The sequence below is a fragment of the Oreochromis aureus genome, linkage group 20 (assembly GCF_013358895.1).
Source record: "Oreochromis aureus strain Israel breed Guangdong linkage group 20, ZZ_aureus, whole genome shotgun sequence".
In the NCBI taxonomy this organism is placed as follows: Eukaryota; Metazoa; Chordata; class Actinopteri; order Cichliformes; family Cichlidae; genus Oreochromis; species Oreochromis aureus.
Window position 1 is genome coordinate 30,773,486 of NC_052961.1, and position 16,462 is coordinate 30,789,947.

The 16,462-nt window shown below is 42.4% G+C and overlaps 1 protein-coding gene across 2 annotated transcripts in view; it reads right to left on the minus strand.

Annotated features, from left to right (window-relative positions):
• Nucleotides 1-16,462, minus strand: part of plxnb1a (plexin b1a) — a 72,906-nt gene that overhangs the window by 18,814 nt on the left and 37,630 nt on the right. For both annotated transcript variants that reach the window (XM_039604342.1, XM_031728260.2), the window contains 13 exons: nt 14,592-14,720; nt 12,580-12,680; nt 12,283-12,415; nt 11,953-12,109; nt 11,503-11,611; nt 10,883-10,991; nt 9,820-10,548; nt 7,686-7,784; nt 7,369-7,491; nt 6,937-7,030; nt 6,631-6,800; nt 2,856-3,007; nt 2,666-2,771 (listed from right to left, as the gene is read on the minus strand). In XM_039604342.1, the coding sequence (XP_039460276.1) occupies nt 2,666-2,771; nt 2,856-3,007; nt 6,631-6,800; nt 6,937-7,030; nt 7,369-7,491; nt 7,686-7,784; nt 9,820-10,548; nt 10,883-10,991; nt 11,503-11,611; nt 11,953-12,109; nt 12,283-12,415; nt 12,580-12,680; nt 14,592-14,720 (2,211 nt within the window). The remainder of the gene's footprint in view (nt 1-2,665; nt 2,772-2,855; nt 3,008-6,630; nt 6,801-6,936; nt 7,031-7,368; nt 7,492-7,685; nt 7,785-9,819; nt 10,549-10,882; nt 10,992-11,502; nt 11,612-11,952; nt 12,110-12,282; nt 12,416-12,579; nt 12,681-14,591; nt 14,721-16,462) is intronic.

The window sequence follows — 16,462 nt, forward strand, 5'->3', positions numbered from 1 at the left end:
GCATTTCAAACACACTTTGAGGCCTTATTAAGAAAATCCATGTGGGAGCTGAGGTTTCCGTAATTGGCCAGATTTCTGTTGTGAGAAAGCTTCTTTCTTCTCTCACAAACAGCAGCAGTTGTGGACGACTCTTCCTAATGCCGCACTCGAGTGCTGACACATCGCAGCCTCATCACTTTCTCCAAACGAGGCGTTTTGAAAAATACCAGGGGACCCCCCGCTCCCGCCCCATCTCGGTCAGGTCTGGGTCCGTCTGCTTTGGTCCACACCCCAGGGCGATTAGCGTGTTCTTGCATGTGCAACTGGAGCAAACTCAGGGGGAATCACAGCAGAGTTCAAACTAAATAACTGCTGCCTGTGATCTGGGTGTGAAAATGCCCCTGAGATGGCCTGGTTTTGTTTGGTTTTTTTAAATGCTTGTTTAATTGCTTGTGATTGCAGCACTGTGCTGCAGCAGTTTCTGCAGATAAGAAGGGTGTGTATGGGCACATAAACATTTAACATCACGTATGAATATAACCCAGTTTTCCTCATAAGTGATCTTGGCAGCTAGATTTCTCCACAAAGAAAAGCAATGTCTTATCTGATTCTCACATATGCAGACTGTGTGTGTGTAGGTGTGTAGGTGTGTGTGTGTGTGTGTGTGTGTGTGTGTGTGTGTGTGTGTGTGTGTGTGTGTGTGTGTGTGTGTGTGTGTGTGTGTGTGTGTGTGTGTGTTTAGCACTTCACCGTGTGTAACGCCTAAGTAACCCGACTTGTTTGAATTAAAGAACGTTGCTGGACTGCTATACCGTTACATCATTACATCAGTATGTAGTTACAGCTCTACTGCTATGAATAGAACTGTTACCGCTGTCTGCATCATTGCATCATTTTGATTATAACAGTTCATCCAGAAAGCTCACATTTAACTGACAGGTTAATGGTGCTTTTGTTGGCCTAGGACACACACAGGAAAAAGATTTTTGATCTCAAAATGTTAAAATAGAACAGAACAGAATTTAGGTGTTTGGCTTCTGAGCCAATCAATCAGAGGACCGTGGAAAAGAAAGAGAAATAATAGCTAAACATGCAACAGGTGACCGTGGAAAAGAAAGAGAAATAATAGCTAAACATGCAACAGGCCTACAATTAGCTATCAGGACATGCAGTAAATCATGGCTCGTGGCTCAAGAGTTGGGAGTTCGCCTTGTAATCGGAAGGTTGCCGGTTCGAGCCCCAGCTTGGACAGTCTTGGTCGTTGTGTCCTTGGGCAAGACACTTCACCCGTTGCCTACTGGTGGTGGTCAGAGGGCCCGGTGGCGCCAGTGTCCGGCAGCCTCGCCTCTGTCAGTGCGCCCCAGGGTGGCTGTGGCTACTATGTAGCTTGCCATCACCAGTGTGTGAATGTGTGTGTGAATGGGTGGATGTCTGGATATGTAAAGCGCTTTGGGGTCCTTAGGGACTAGTAAAGCGCTATATAAATACAGGCCATTTACCATTTACCATTAGTGAGCGATGCATAAATATTCCCCCTTCCACTGAGGCCGAGGTGAATGATGGAGGGGTTGAAAGAGCAGGTAGTGCAGGCATGTCAGAGAGAAAATCTGTAGATAGATAAAAACAGACTGCCAAATTGGGAGGTTACATGATGAAAGGTATGCGAGTGTGTGAGGAAGTGCAGCTGGAGGTGCCTGCCTGAGCTATCTATAAGGGCTTCACACTGTTGTTCATATACATTGACATCATGAGAATATGTAGACACATAAGTACAATACGTCAGGAAGGTGTACCTGCTGACTGATACGGTGCTTGAGCCACTATAAACCCAACAGTGGTTCTCAGGAAACAACTCCTTTTACTTTGGATCTTTATGCGCTTTGTTCAATTTGTTACTTTGTTAAATGCCATTTTAAGTATAAACTTTTGAAATGTTTCATTTTATTCGAAATTTTTAAGTGCATTATTTCTTTCCTTTTGACCCGTTTATGGTAGCTGGGTAATATGAATTTGGAGCCCGCTCTAGTGTGAACAGGCTTCTTTCTGAACAGTTTGGGCTTGACTCAATACTGCACAAGCAACTCTAAATAACCAAAATGGACACGAATCAAGATAAATGATAACAGAAAAAAAATGTTCAATTTATTAAATACAGAACAAACAGGCTGCTGACTGAGCCAACCTCAGCCTCTTAATTGTGGACTTCATCCTTTGTTATTCTCATAGCTTGTGACACATATCTTGCAAGGCCTTTCTCCTAAAATCTCTCTTTAGCATTGCCTTTGTTTGAATGTGTGTGCATACACACCACCTAATGTATTATTATGTTTTGTTTTGTTTTGTTCTCCTTTTGTCCCTCTTTTGCAAATGCTGGCTTTTGGACTAAACAATTCAATTGAATTTTATTTATACAGCACCAAATCACAACAACAGTCGCCTCAAGGCGTTTGTGTTGTAAGGTAGACCCTACAACAATACATACAGAGAAAAAAAACAATTATCATATGACCCCCTATGAGCAAGCACTTTGACGACAGTGAGAAGGAAAAACTCCCTTTCATAAGGAAGAAACCTGCCGCGTCCGGTTGGGGTGAAAGAAGGAAGACAGGAAAAACAGAGCTGTACACACACATACTTCAATCATTTTAATGTTTAATGTGAAAACACTGATGGCTGCTTAATTTACCTGGAAGCTGAACCTGTGAGCTGACAGCCCGAGTCCTCCTCCCCTCACTGTGACTGAGGCCTGGCCACTCTCCTCCCGTCCACTGCTTGTAGTTTCACATACTATCCTACACAACACAGTCACAGAACTGTCACAAAGGGAGTATGGTACATAAGAGAACTGTGTACACACAGGTGTGCCCCTGACTTGCCTTGAGGAGACTTCATATCTGCTGTGGATCACATTGCAAGGAACACCTGCTACTGTGACTGAGCCCTGGATGTCTTCGGCTCTCTGACCGAGGTTGGAGCCTGAAATGGTCACCACTGTCCCTCCCTCGACGGGACCGGATTCTGGGTCCAGCTGAAACACAAGAACAAAGTGAATATTGTGTGTGATCCAAACTGATATGTCTCAGTGGCCAAGATAGGAGGACAGAAATGAGGGACCAGCGGGGACATAAGGATGTTCTCATGGTTCAATATGATTGACGCATATGTACTGGTTCTTCAGCTGGAGTAACTGTCATTTACTTCATCTGATTAGCTCACAGTGAAACCCTGAGCATAGAAAAGGAACTAATGTCACCATAAAGCAAAACAGAGTAACAAAGTAATGAATTAAAACTTCTTTTTTTTTTATCTCCTTGCAGTCTTTTGTTATTTCCTGAAGCAAGAATTGTTGCTGCGGGTGGCAGGGCAAAGATAGGGGAAACACTGGCTCTAAACTTTACCAGTAGAGCCAGCATGAACTGTGTCAACAGCAGAAGGTGAGCACGCACAGATTCGCATCAGCAACATAACAACAGCAATAAAGTGGGGCTCATCAGACTGTTGGATTTATGTGGTGGTGGGGGGTTAAGGTCAGTTGTTATCTTGTACATTATTTTGAATCCAAATGGAAGAAATGAAATGATGAGGGTTTGGAGTCTGCTTTAATGCACAGGTGTTGTGAGCAAGCACCTCTCAAGATACTGCGAGGAACGTAGATATTTGCCTTTAATGGCATAAAATGATGAGATTATGACACAGTAAATTAGTTTCTCTAGGCATCTGCTGAAGGTGGACATTATCTGTGTGCTCACCTTAAATCTGATTTCAACTTTGATTTTATGATAAAAAATCAAAACATATGAGACACATGTTATTATTCCCCCTCAACAAATCACAATCTTTCAGTAGTGGAGGGGTTTGCATTTCCGTGTGATCCTGGGAGCCATTGTTTCTGGGGCATTAGCCACTGGTATGGTCTCCCACTGGCAAAACGAGCGAATCGGAAAACACAAATGAAGAGGAAGATTTGCAGCTCAACCACCTTGCCCGGAAGCAAGGAAATGGGAACCTGTCCTGGAACCCAGCTTGGAAAGGGGAACTTGAAAGCAAGTGTCTGCTGATCAGGCCTGTGTCCAATCAGGCATGCTTGAAAATATAACATGGAGCGGGGGAGCTGGCCCCAGGGAGGGGTCACTTGCCCCTCCCTTCCTTCCCTCCCCATCTCCAGCTGCCTCCCTCTTCCCGCTCCACCACAATCACCCACACATGCAGGGCCTTGGGGTAGGGGTGTGTCACCAGGGTGCAGAGGAGACATCCCCCCCCTCTGTCCCCTTCTGGCTGCCTCTGCCTCAATTTTATCCCACAACTTAGACATTCACATTACTCACACTCTCATTACACATACATATAGGATCTTGGGGTGGGCACGCTACACGGATTCCAATTACCATCAGGGTGTACACCTCACCCCTGGCGTCGTTGCCCACCTCTCAATTTTAAATACACGTAGACATTGAGGGCTAGCAGGAGGGGCTATACGCTTACCTGCTGCTCTGGCAGGTAGCTCCATGCCCTCCTGGGTTTTAAATGCACCTTAGAACACACATACATCAACACTACATAAGAGCGGGTGGAGGGAGGTTTGGAGTCTTCCCACACCCCGTCTCTCTGCGGCCTGCTGGAGCGGGGGGCTAGGAGGAGGAGTTGGCCGTCCGACTGGGGTCTGGAATGTGGGGCCTCCTGCTGCTGCGGAGTCGGGGCAGTCTGCTTCTCCCCACCGCAGGGAAAAGGGTAACATCACCTGGGTCTGGGCGCAGTTTCCCCTCCAGGGGCAAGGGTACCTAGACCCGGGGCTTAGAGTACGCTTGGGGAGTGTGATTGTGTGTACAGCGTCTCTTTATGTCCGTCTCCACGTTGGGTGAGTGTTGAGTAATTGTATATGAGAGCATGAGGGTGGGAATAGATGTTTGTATCTGTGTGTGCCTGTTTGTCTGTGTCTTTATGTCAGGTTGGGTATCAGACGCCACCTCTCTGGGGACATCTCAGGCCCTCCAAGGTTTGGAGGCCCATCTTCCCCACCACTTCCCCTGCCGGTGGCAGACGCCCTCAGACATCGGTGCGTTGGTGGTTCTTTGTGTCCGGGGTGGGCGCCCAGGTACCCACCGGCTCACTCCTTGGCGGCTGCTTATCGGGGCCTGGAGCCTGGGGCTCGCCGGGCCACGGGGATGGGGTGCCCTCGGCCTCTCAGCCCGGGGCTCGGTCACTCAGGCACAGCTGGCTGCCGGCGGAGCTCACGGGCACGTCACTGCAACCCCGGCTTCTGCTCGCGGCTGCTGAGTGACCCCTCATCTGGGACTCTCCTCAGCTCTTTCTGGGATAGTAGCGCGGCTGCCCTCTGTTGGTCTTCCTTGGTCTCTTGTGTTCTGGGGGCCTCTGGATGTCTGGAGTCTTGATCTCCTCCATACCTGCTTCATGCCCTGGAGGACGGGGCAGTGGCCCCCCACACCCTCTAGCAGATCATTACATGAAGGAACCTTTTTAAAAACAAAGCGTTCATGCTCACAGGTGCACACACGGGTGATCACACACACAAACTACACCCTTTTGGCTCCTACCTCAAAGCACACTGTGCGCTGTCGATCCCACGTGCTGCACAATAATGTTTAATATTTAGTATTTACTGTCATATTCCATATATCATTGTGATGTTGTTTATTACTCTCGTTTTCTTCTGCTTGCTTTCTTTTTTTTCTTTCTCAACAGGTGATCCAGGTGATCGATATATGTATTTTTTGTCTGCTTATTCTGTTGGTTTTTGGTTTTGCCCTTCTCCCCGTCCCTCTTCCCCGCTGTTTTTCTTTCCTCTTTCTTTCTCCCTTTCTTTCCACCAGTCAAGTCTGTCCCGTATTCAGCAAGTCAAAATAAAATAAACAATAAAGGTGAATCAAATGGACCATTACGGCAAGGCTGGGATGGTCCATTTGGTAAAGTAAATCCGTTGGGCATCTTTCTTCGCCTTTAGACAATAATTCTGATGGCAAAAGAACCAAACGGGACAGGTTTAAAAAAAAAAAAAAAAAAAAAAAAAAAAAAAAAAAAAAAAAAAGAAAATATAACATGGATCAGGCACCTTCCACATCAGATGGAGGTCCATGTATAAGTCGTATTTCATGGTCATGAAATATGGGTAATGACTGAAAGAGTGCGGCTGTGAATACAAGCAGATAAAATGAGATCCAATGGGCTCAGCCTTAGAGGTAGGGTGAGGAGTTGGAGTAGAGCCATTGCTCCTGCATATCGAAAGCAGCCAGTTTGGGTTGTTTCAGCATCTGGTTTGCATGCCTCCTGGGAGCCTCCTTTGGAGTTTTTTTTAGGGATCAGATCACGTGAAAGGAGACACTATACATGAGAGTATATATGAGAGATTATATGTAGTCTAGTCTGGGAACTGTGTCCATAGAACAGTTCATTCTAAGCTCCCCCAGGAAGAACTGGAAAGTGTGGCTGGAAGAGAGTCTAAAATAGCCTGGTTAGCCTGCTGCCATCACAATCCAGCCTCAGATAAGTAGAAAACAATGAATGGACATTGTTATAGTTTTATGTTATATGAGAGTTAACAAAGCCCCATGTGTGACAAAAGACTTTGTTTTTACTTTCCCCCCTACTTTCTTACTGAAAGTGAGTAGTGTTGGAAAGAAGGTAGAAATATCTTACAAAGTGGATGACTGGCGCCGGGCAGGTGTGCTTGATCTCATCGGTGCAGGAGTCTTTGTACACACAGCGAGAACTGCTGGCCCCACCACACCAAACGCAGCCATACTTGGGGTCAGCTGTGCGACACCGGCTGCAGTCTGACCGCCCCACCGAACAATTGAACAGAGTCACTGAAGCAAGAGAGGGTATAAAGTAAACAGAGAGCACTATAGTAGTAAATATGAAATGAATGCACTATACTCAAAACTACTGTATTCTAAACAACAATTGTCTATACTGCAACTACGCACAGCTATGCAAACCCACCATACAGATCCTCAGCGCTGTCAATGACGAAGTTGTTTTTTCTCCTCACATTGATTGTGGTCGGGTATTCCTCCAGCGACACGGAGTACACATACTGAAACAAGACAAGCAGTCAAAAAGAATAATGTGTACGAGCTCGTGTGATGCAAACCATGCCTACAGCTGTTACAGCGTACGTCCAGTTATCGGGTTCAGAGCTAATGAAGCTCACTGATGTAAAAACAGGCTTCGCTCAGCACATGTCCCTTGTTTATTTGTATAACATAGGACTAGTTGTGATGTTGGCTGTGCTGAACAGGTTATCATTAATAAATAAGTATTTATAAATCATCATTTAAAGGCAGCTTTTTACTGAAACAGGCCGTTTACTCAATTACACTGAGACAGACAATCAGAGTAGTTATCAGTCTTTCAGACTTGCAGTAATCTGACCTGATGCGGTTGGCAGGTGATAAAGAAGACTGATGGCTTTGCAGTATCCGGCTGCACTGAGGCATCCACTACCACCGACTTATTCTCAATCTCCAGTACACACTCGTAGTTTAAATCTTCATCCTGAATGTACAGAGTGGACCCACAAAAAAGTTCACTGACAAATACATTCCAAAATGAACACATCATTAACTTATCTGTCCTGGTATCAACACAAAAGAGTTTCTAAAAGTGTTTTTGACTGACAACGTGAAACAAATCTCAATTTTAAAATATGTAACAGAGAATATATGTTGAGATTTAAGGACGAGACAAACCTGAAACAGGTTTAGGTATTGTCCCACCAGAGTGATCTTCCGCTCCACATTGACAGGGAGAAGAGGAGAATCCTGAACTTTCTCCACACACGGGCATTCCTGAGGACACGGTAAAATCATTTACACATACAGACAATACAGCCATTGCACGTGCATCCTGCCCTCAACTTTTAATATTACGCAGGCACCTGCTCATTTCTTTTTTCTTTCACTGAACATCTATAAGAACTAAAATCTTCAGGGTTAATAAACCCTAATAAATCCTCCAGCTCTTGACATTTTTTTTTTGTTTGTTTGTTTTTTAAAAGGTCGTATTTTTTACTCTGATTTGGACAAATTTAATATAGACAATGGGCCAAAGGTAGTATGGGACAAGCCACATTCTACTTCCACCCACCAAACTAAGAACGACCCCACTAAACTGTCCATTTAAAAAATAAGATGGTGCCCTTACTATAGATAATGATGTGTATTATGTTTAAGAATTTTTCTGTTCATCTTTGAAATACAAGCTGTCAAAGAAAAGTAAATCCCATAAAAAAACTTTGCTATCCTTGAAAAAATGCAAACAAAATGTAAAACTAAGAGAAACAAAAAGACGATAACCAACACAAAGACATGTCCCACAGTGAAGCATAAGATGTATGAGTAAAGCACAGGGAGGGACGCTTAGCTTGTAGCACTGTAATATCATGCTAGTGCTCAACAGGTTAACAGCTATGATATGATGATAGACAATCCACTGAACCTCAAAAAAATTCCAGTAATGTCAGTCATTGCTGGTTTGGCACCTTTTGCAGACCATCTAGAGTAAAGCTTTAAACTTAAACTCGGGGTGGCTGCAGCTCATGTGGTAGCGCAGGTCACCTACTAACTGGAAGGTTGGTAGTTCGATCCTAGTCTGTTAGGAAGAACTTAGAAAAAAGTGCGAATGGGTGAATGCACAAGTTGTGTAAAGCACTTTGAGTGCTCAAGATAGAGTATATAAGAACTAGGCAATTTGCTTAGCTAGCCTTATTAAAGCGTATTTTTGGAAGATGCGATTTGAGTTTTTTGTATTCATTTATTTATTTATTTTTTAAATCAAATGAGAGATTTGACAAGCTTCTGTTAAATATGAAGGTATAACTAGAAGAATGTTAGCACGAAGACTGGAAACAGGATAAACAGCTAGTCTGGCACTCAGATTAGCCCGTTAAGGTATTGCTGTACTTAACAGTGGTTAAGATGTGCTGAGAAATGTATTTCTTATGTGTGTACATAACTACGCATACCCTTATTATCTAGGATTTTTTTTTAAAAAGTCAATGCAGAAGTGACAAAAACTGCAATTCCTGGAGTAGCCACTAGAAGCCAGCTATAAAACAAGTTAATCCTTCTTGACCCTTAAAACTCATCTTAGAATAACAAACTATTAAACAGCAAGTATACAGCCTGCTACAAAGATAGATGGACAGTTTCCACCTTTGTAATGACTATAGCGTGGGCTTTTCCTTGTATAAGTTGTCCGTATAAGGCTTTAGGTTTTATGTGTGTTGACACTGCTATGGCCACAACTGCTCTTATCTGAGTCACTGAATGAAACCTCTTCAACATGTTTATGTTTATTTTCTAACATTTTAATACAATTATCGGACAATTAATTATAGCTTACTGGGTCATAGACAAAGACATTTGTGCTGCGGTTTTAGTAAATGAACTTTTTGTGCTAAGGGAGTCTGTTGATCAGCACTAATCATCAGCGTTGTACCTGTACGCACGCACGCACGCACGCGCGCACGCGCACACACACACACACACACACACACACACGCACACACACCTTTCTAACTAAGCTAGCTACAGTTGGCTGACAGCTCTTTTCTCAAAATCTTCTGGTGGTAGCAAAAATGCTAATATTGAGGCTTTAATAGCCAGAAATCAGTGAGTACGAGTAACTTAAGCTGTTTTCCATCTGTCTGTTCAGCTAAGCTAAGCAAACTGACAGATACCTGTAGCTTCACAGTGCATGGCACTGATCTTTTTCACCCGTCAACAGGAGACAAATAAGTATATTCCCCTAAACGTATATTGATTAGAGTGGTTCCTTTCGGTGACTTGTGACAGTAGTTCTTTTTCGGGCTTTGGCACTCACCAGAAAATAAGAGTCAATTGTAGAATCAGATTGGGAGTTCTCTCCAGAATCAAAGCTGAGGTCAATAGCTGTTTCAGGTGATTGAGTCAATACAAATGTAGGAATGACAGATGAACTTGTTGAGACCACCTCACTCTCTGGGTTCGTCGACCTGTTCAGCCACAGGGGTGAATTGTTCTCTTCAGTTCTGGCCGGAAGAACAGCTTCTTTGGAATCTCTAGGGTCTGCTAAAAGGGTGACTTCGCTGGAAGCGCTTGTGCTCATTTCAGAGGACGATCCACCAGATGGTTCAAAAGAATGAGAGTCTGTGTGGTGACTAGTGCTGCTGGGTAATGTAGTGACTGTGTGTCTTTGTGTGATATTTAAGCTATCAGTGAGCCGATCCTTTGAAAAACCTCTGGTTGGTCCATCAGTACCCTTTGTTGTTCTTCCCACATGGGAGAAGCCTATGGTGGTGACCTCAGTGTGCTCCGTGGTGCCCTGGGTGGAGGTCCTGACAGAGGGAGAAGTTGTTGGGAGGCCAAAAGGTGTGATGGATTCAGCATTGGGGGTTGTTGGTGGCATTACTTTGATTGTAGTGGTGGGGACAGCTGTAGTGGTGGGAGCGGATGTCTCTGTGGGTGGTGGCTGTGTTGTTGCAGTAGTTGATGTTGTAGCAGTCGGGACAGTAGGAAGTGGAGGGGTCAGTTTTCTGCTGGGTGTTGGTGTGGTGGGGGTTGGAGGTTTGAACTTGACGATGAGGAAACACAAGTGAATAAGCAAAGGGGGGAGGGGGAGGAGAAGGGAAAAGAAGCATGGGGAAGACAAATTAGGATAAAACAGAAGGTGAAAGCAAAAAACATTAAGGAGTAACTTATGAGTGACATAAAAACATTCATGGTAAAACAAAAAATAGAACAGGGACAGTAAATAAAAAAATAAACAGAACTACAACAAACAACAGAAAATGCATGCAAAAATTGGTATGTGTGGTGCGAAAAGCAGCATGATAAATGCTCATCCCCCTTATAGAATCTATATACACAGCACAGTTAAAAGCCCTCTGTGTGTCGTGCAGACTCACATTTTGGTTGTAGATAGTCACTCCTTCGGTACAGACGTGTTTATGTGTGCAGACATGCTGGTGGATACACCAGTTACACCCCCAACGACTGCTGATACACCCTTGGCATCTTGGAGAGAACACAGCAATGTTAAAAAAAACATGATCGCAATCTCTGAAAAGGCTGTTATGACAACAATCAGACTCTTTCAGACGACCCGATGCTACATTACACTTACTATACAAACAATCATTGTTACTGAAACATATAAAAATTATTATGAATTTTTCCAAGCAATTCCTATGGAAATATTGGGTTAGGGCTACTTCTGTGACCATGCAGACTTCACAGAAAAATTTCTGTTACAATGCACCAACCAAACAAGTGGCCCAGGTGGTGGACTTCATAGAATTATACCAGGAATAGCTACTTAGCCATGGTGTGTCCAGTTGTCCATGTCCGTATCCACAACAGGGTTAATTAAGCCAAAGTGCTAACAATTGAGACTCAGACACCTAATGTGCAAACAGTGCAGTAACAAGCTGGAAACACCTTACTAGCATCTAATGCATTTCGCCAAATTAGATTTAATAATGTGAGTGTGTGTACGCATGTGTGTCTTGGGTAGAGAGGTACTCACGGCCTGCGTCCAGACAGCTGCTGCACCAGGCTGCAGTTGTAGAAGGTGAATTCTGTCTCTGCTACCGTGACATTTATGAAGCGCAGCGATAGGGTAACCATTACAAACTCTGCAACAAGTAAGCCAAGACACGTTAGCTTCAAGTTGACTGATCAATAAATCAAAAATGTGCACAGTAACTACATACAAATTCTTTGAAATTCTCAGTGAGTGACTGGAGGAGGATGGAGTGCACATCTATTGACACTATTTGAGGGCAGCCTCAACTTTGCTTTTACAAAGAGAAAAGTAAGTAATATTTGTCATCTGAGACTAGCTTTTGTTTGCACTATAGAAGGAAGTAGCTTTGACATTGCCACTTAAAAACAAATATATGCAAGTTGTGAATCAGTCCAAAAACACTCCAGCCACTGTATTTACATGAGTTACATGAGTGGATGCAACACCCACCATCTCCATGGCTAATGGGGGGCAGACTGCTGGCATCAGGGGTGGAGCATATTACACCAGCAGTAGTGAGCAAGGCCGGTGTTTCTGTATCCTGGAAGAAGCAAGAGTAGGCCTCGCCTTGTTTTAGACTGGGTAGGCCTTCTACTGACACGGTAATCTACATAGGAAAGGACAGTATGAAGAAAGAAAGGAGGGAAAGAGACAAAGAGGGCATTTGGTTAAAGTAAATGGTTACTTTTTAACTCTACCCACTGAGGGTTTAATTCAAGAACTGGAAAACAACAAAGTAATCTTGTGCTTCGATCTGCTGCCCCTTTCCCCCTGTATTACATCAGTTTCCTCTCCACGGCTGATATTGTAGAGGCTGAGGTGCTGGATACTGAGACACTGCTGTGTCTGGTTAAAACTCCACAACCAATGACCCTGCTCAGATCCTCGCTGGCACTCCCACCGCTGACCACAGCTGAGAAATGTTACATGTAAGAAAATCAGATAAGAGGATCATGGACACAATAAAGATGCATTCACATTTACTCCCCATGTCTTAAAGGAAAATTAAGATGATAATAATAATAATAAAAATAATAATAATAATGATAATAATAATAATAATAATACATTTCTTACCGTCCCTCCAGGACACACCAGCCACAATAGGGGTCTCTGGCAGATAGACAGGACTGACAGTCTAAGTGATCCCCACATTCTGCCACTGGACGTTTCTCCACCTGAAATGAAGAGAGAAAGAGGAAGTAAGGCTAAACTACCGAGATGACTAAAGTAGATAACAGTGGCACTAATGTGTAACAGACTGCCATATCCTATGAAGTCTTTAAAAGCCTCTAAAAATAAGTAAGTACAGTGAACCAATCTTTTTTTATATAAAATCTTCAGCTTCAAATAAAGCAAAAATTGTTTATATGTGAACATGGATAATCATGAGTTAAGTCAATAATCTTGTGGTAAAATGTGAATGCTTTTTATAGGCATAAGGCTTTACAAAGACTTTAACTTGCATCAGAGTCCCTGGGAACTCATCTAACTGGCAACCACAATGTAATAACTTGGACTTGATATTTGCTTTATTGCATTACTGTGGCAAATACTGAAGAGGTTGTCTTTGACTTTTAATGTGATAATTGCTTTGCTTTAGTGAACATGGAAATAAAGACAAATTATGGCAAAATGACATAAAATAATTTCTAAAACATCTAATTATCTATACATGTAATCTCTAGCTAGCTAGTTTGAATGTTATACTCAATATTTATTTCAGCTTGTAATGACAGTTTTATTGTCTTTATTTTTTTTTTTTAAATTGATGTCAGACTAATAAAGATAGCCAAGTTGCTCATTACAAAATAAATCTGCCATACTTACCGACAAATACGAAGCGAGATATTTAATCTCTAGCTCTCTAATCTGAGCTTCAAATTTAACTATGTTTGTCTCAGTAACTATAATAACAGTGTCATGGCCCTTTATATTTCCTGTTTCTTCAAGCCAGACCAATATGAGTCAGTAGTTAGCTCAGCTGACTAGCTAACAAATATTTACACTGGCTGCTCGCCTACAAACATCTACTGGACATTTAATTCAGTTCAATCAAATTCAGTTTTATTTATATAGCAACAAATCACAACAACAGCTGCCTCAAGGCGCTTTATATTGTAAGTTAATGTCCCTACAATAAGACAGCTAAACTTAATCTAACTAGATATTCAGGCACTAAAGATAGTATTACTTTTTATTATATTACCTATTCATTGACGCAAGGCTGATGCTGTCCTGTGTGTTTTTATTTATGTACTTTTTTAACTTAATGCAGAAAAAGAAGCTTGGATTTAGGAACGCTAACGCTATCTTTGGCACACATTACTATGAAAAAGGAACTTTAGGAAGTAGGAGCTCTCCTATTTACATATTGTCTTTTATCCCTTTTATTGTTGGCATTGGCTAATCACATCATATTTTTTCTAACTACCAGAAACTGAACTTCACTTTTCACATGCAAGTATACCAGCAGTCTCGTGACAAATGCGATGTATATGAGGAAACTGGACTTGCCTCAGATGTGTATGCTAAACGTAACTTGATCTGCTGCGCTACATTCAGGTGCTCCGTGGTCTCGGACTGACACAATCAATTTTGTGTATAGACTTGCAGTTTCCCCAAGTCCATTTATCAGCATCTATAGCTACCCACACACACTCTGTAGGGAGTGTGCCAACACAATGGAGGCCACTTTCTCTGATCAATACCATTGTTAAAAGTGACCTTACACCTCCTGCAGACTGTTGTACAACTCACAGTGGGGTTAGTGACCTTTGACCTCAACAGCCAGCTGGTCTCTGTGTTTTCTTTTACTCTTTGGCTTATATTCTTTTATCCTCTTTTATTAGTGAGAGGGAAACAGCTTGAGGAAGAAGCAAAGCCTGAAAAACTCTGACAAACTATAAATAGTGTTGACGATGGATTACAATCCATGTTCAGTCTCGTGTATGGAGACATCTGGTTGAGTGGTTGAATGAGGATACTCAGCCAAAAAAAAACAAACCCTGCAGCTGTTGAATATTTGGACTGAAAATATGTTAAACCTAAAACTATCCTAAAGTGTTTATAGTTCATTGTAAACTTACCGTGGTTTTGGTCATGATGTAGATATGTCCTCCATTCTGATCCAGCAAAAGGTCACTGTTAATGGGAGAGTTGGGGTGGATCGTTGTGTTCTCGTATACCTCCACCGTGCCATCTCGGCCAAGATAAACCTGGACGTTTATAGCAGAAAAGCACAAGACATAGAATTCGTGGTATACATGACGTAGCAAATATCAGTCCAACTTGCTTTTGAATTTCCAGGACAGAAAGGATGAGCGTGATCTATTCCCCTCACTGCAGGACTAAACTGAGACAGGGAAAAAAATAAAAGACAAAACGAATACCTTCTTCAGCTTACAACTCAAACACAAATCAAATCAGACTTGCAAAGGATCGCAGCAGAAGTGGGCATGAATGTGATTATCACACAGTCAAATCTAATATGAAGCACAGGAAGACACCTCTGGCTTAAGCAATTCCCAGGCATTCAAACTCTCATGTTACTTCATGTTAATGAGATCACTGTGGACAGAATGGAGAATCAGTTATCCCATTAAGAGGATGCACTCAACACATAATGGCATGGGAAGCTGCTTTGTAATGCTCTGTGACTTTGGAACATTAAAGAGATGTGTCCACCATAGAAACTTTTTTTTTAAGCTGAAAATGGCAGGCCATCTTCTGGAAACAGCTAGCTAGGAGCAACAACCTGACTCTAGCCTGCTGCTCCTTAATGGTAAACCAATGTTTAATTAAATGTTTCTCCATTATTTGTCATTTTACTATTGCTGGGATTAAAAAACCCCACTTCTTCCAGGATAGCGACCAACAACATCCCGTTTTGACTTTTATTTTGAAACTTCTGACATAAACCAATTCAGACAGGCAGGAACACCACTGCTCTTCCACTTGCTCATTCAAAACAAGGAAGTTAATCATCAAGACATCCAGGTGGTGGCTTGTATCTCCACCACGCTAATGCTTCTTTAAGGTATTAAGTGGCAATTATCAGGCCTGAAAAACAAAGCCAATACTGAATTGGCCAGAGCAGCATCTAATGCACACTGAAGGCTGTCTCTAAAAGCAAGTCAATCTCCAAAGAGCTTCATGTTAAAATATCCAACATCCATTTTTAAAGTGTCTATACCTAATTTTCCCCCTTCGTGACATCAATAAGGGAGATGTTTTTTGTAATCACTTACCCATTTGTTAATACTTAGAATTAGGGATGTGTAGCCAACACCTGTCTGATGGGACTCATCTCAGCTGTTTCGTTCACTGAACTGGACCTTTTGACCGTGTTTGTGGTGGATCGTTATTAATGGAATTATCTGACAAATATCATGGCCTTCTGTGTGGTGCAGCCTTTCCAAGATGCTCTGGCTCCACTTTAGTGAAATTCTAGTCTTTTAGCACCAATTAATAGGTGTCTGTGTCTGTCTATTGCAGTAGACAGCTGTAGTCAGCCCTCAACAAAAATACGTTCACTTGTGGCTCTAAAAACCAAGCCAGCAAAGAAATCACAAACACTGTTTCTTAAAAATGTCATTATTCATTCAGAATTATTCATCCACTAGTCCCATCATCTTTATAACATAATTTGTACAATGAGTCCTGTCCTAATTCTGTGACAAGTTTTCATACCCTGAGACTGTTATTTACTAATTCAGCAACAAAATCCTTAAACATTTCTGAAAAGAGACTATAAGCCAAATTAAGCACCAACTCCCAACAGAACTTTAAAAATTCTGAATCTACAGTCATGGGAAAAAATGTACCCACTCTTCACACACTTATAACTTAATAACAGACAATCTAGTCTTAAATTTCTTAAAGAGATTTCACCTCTCACCCTAAGGCTTCTTCAGGGTTGTTCATTTAATTTTAAGTCCATTGACCTTTTTTCCAGGCT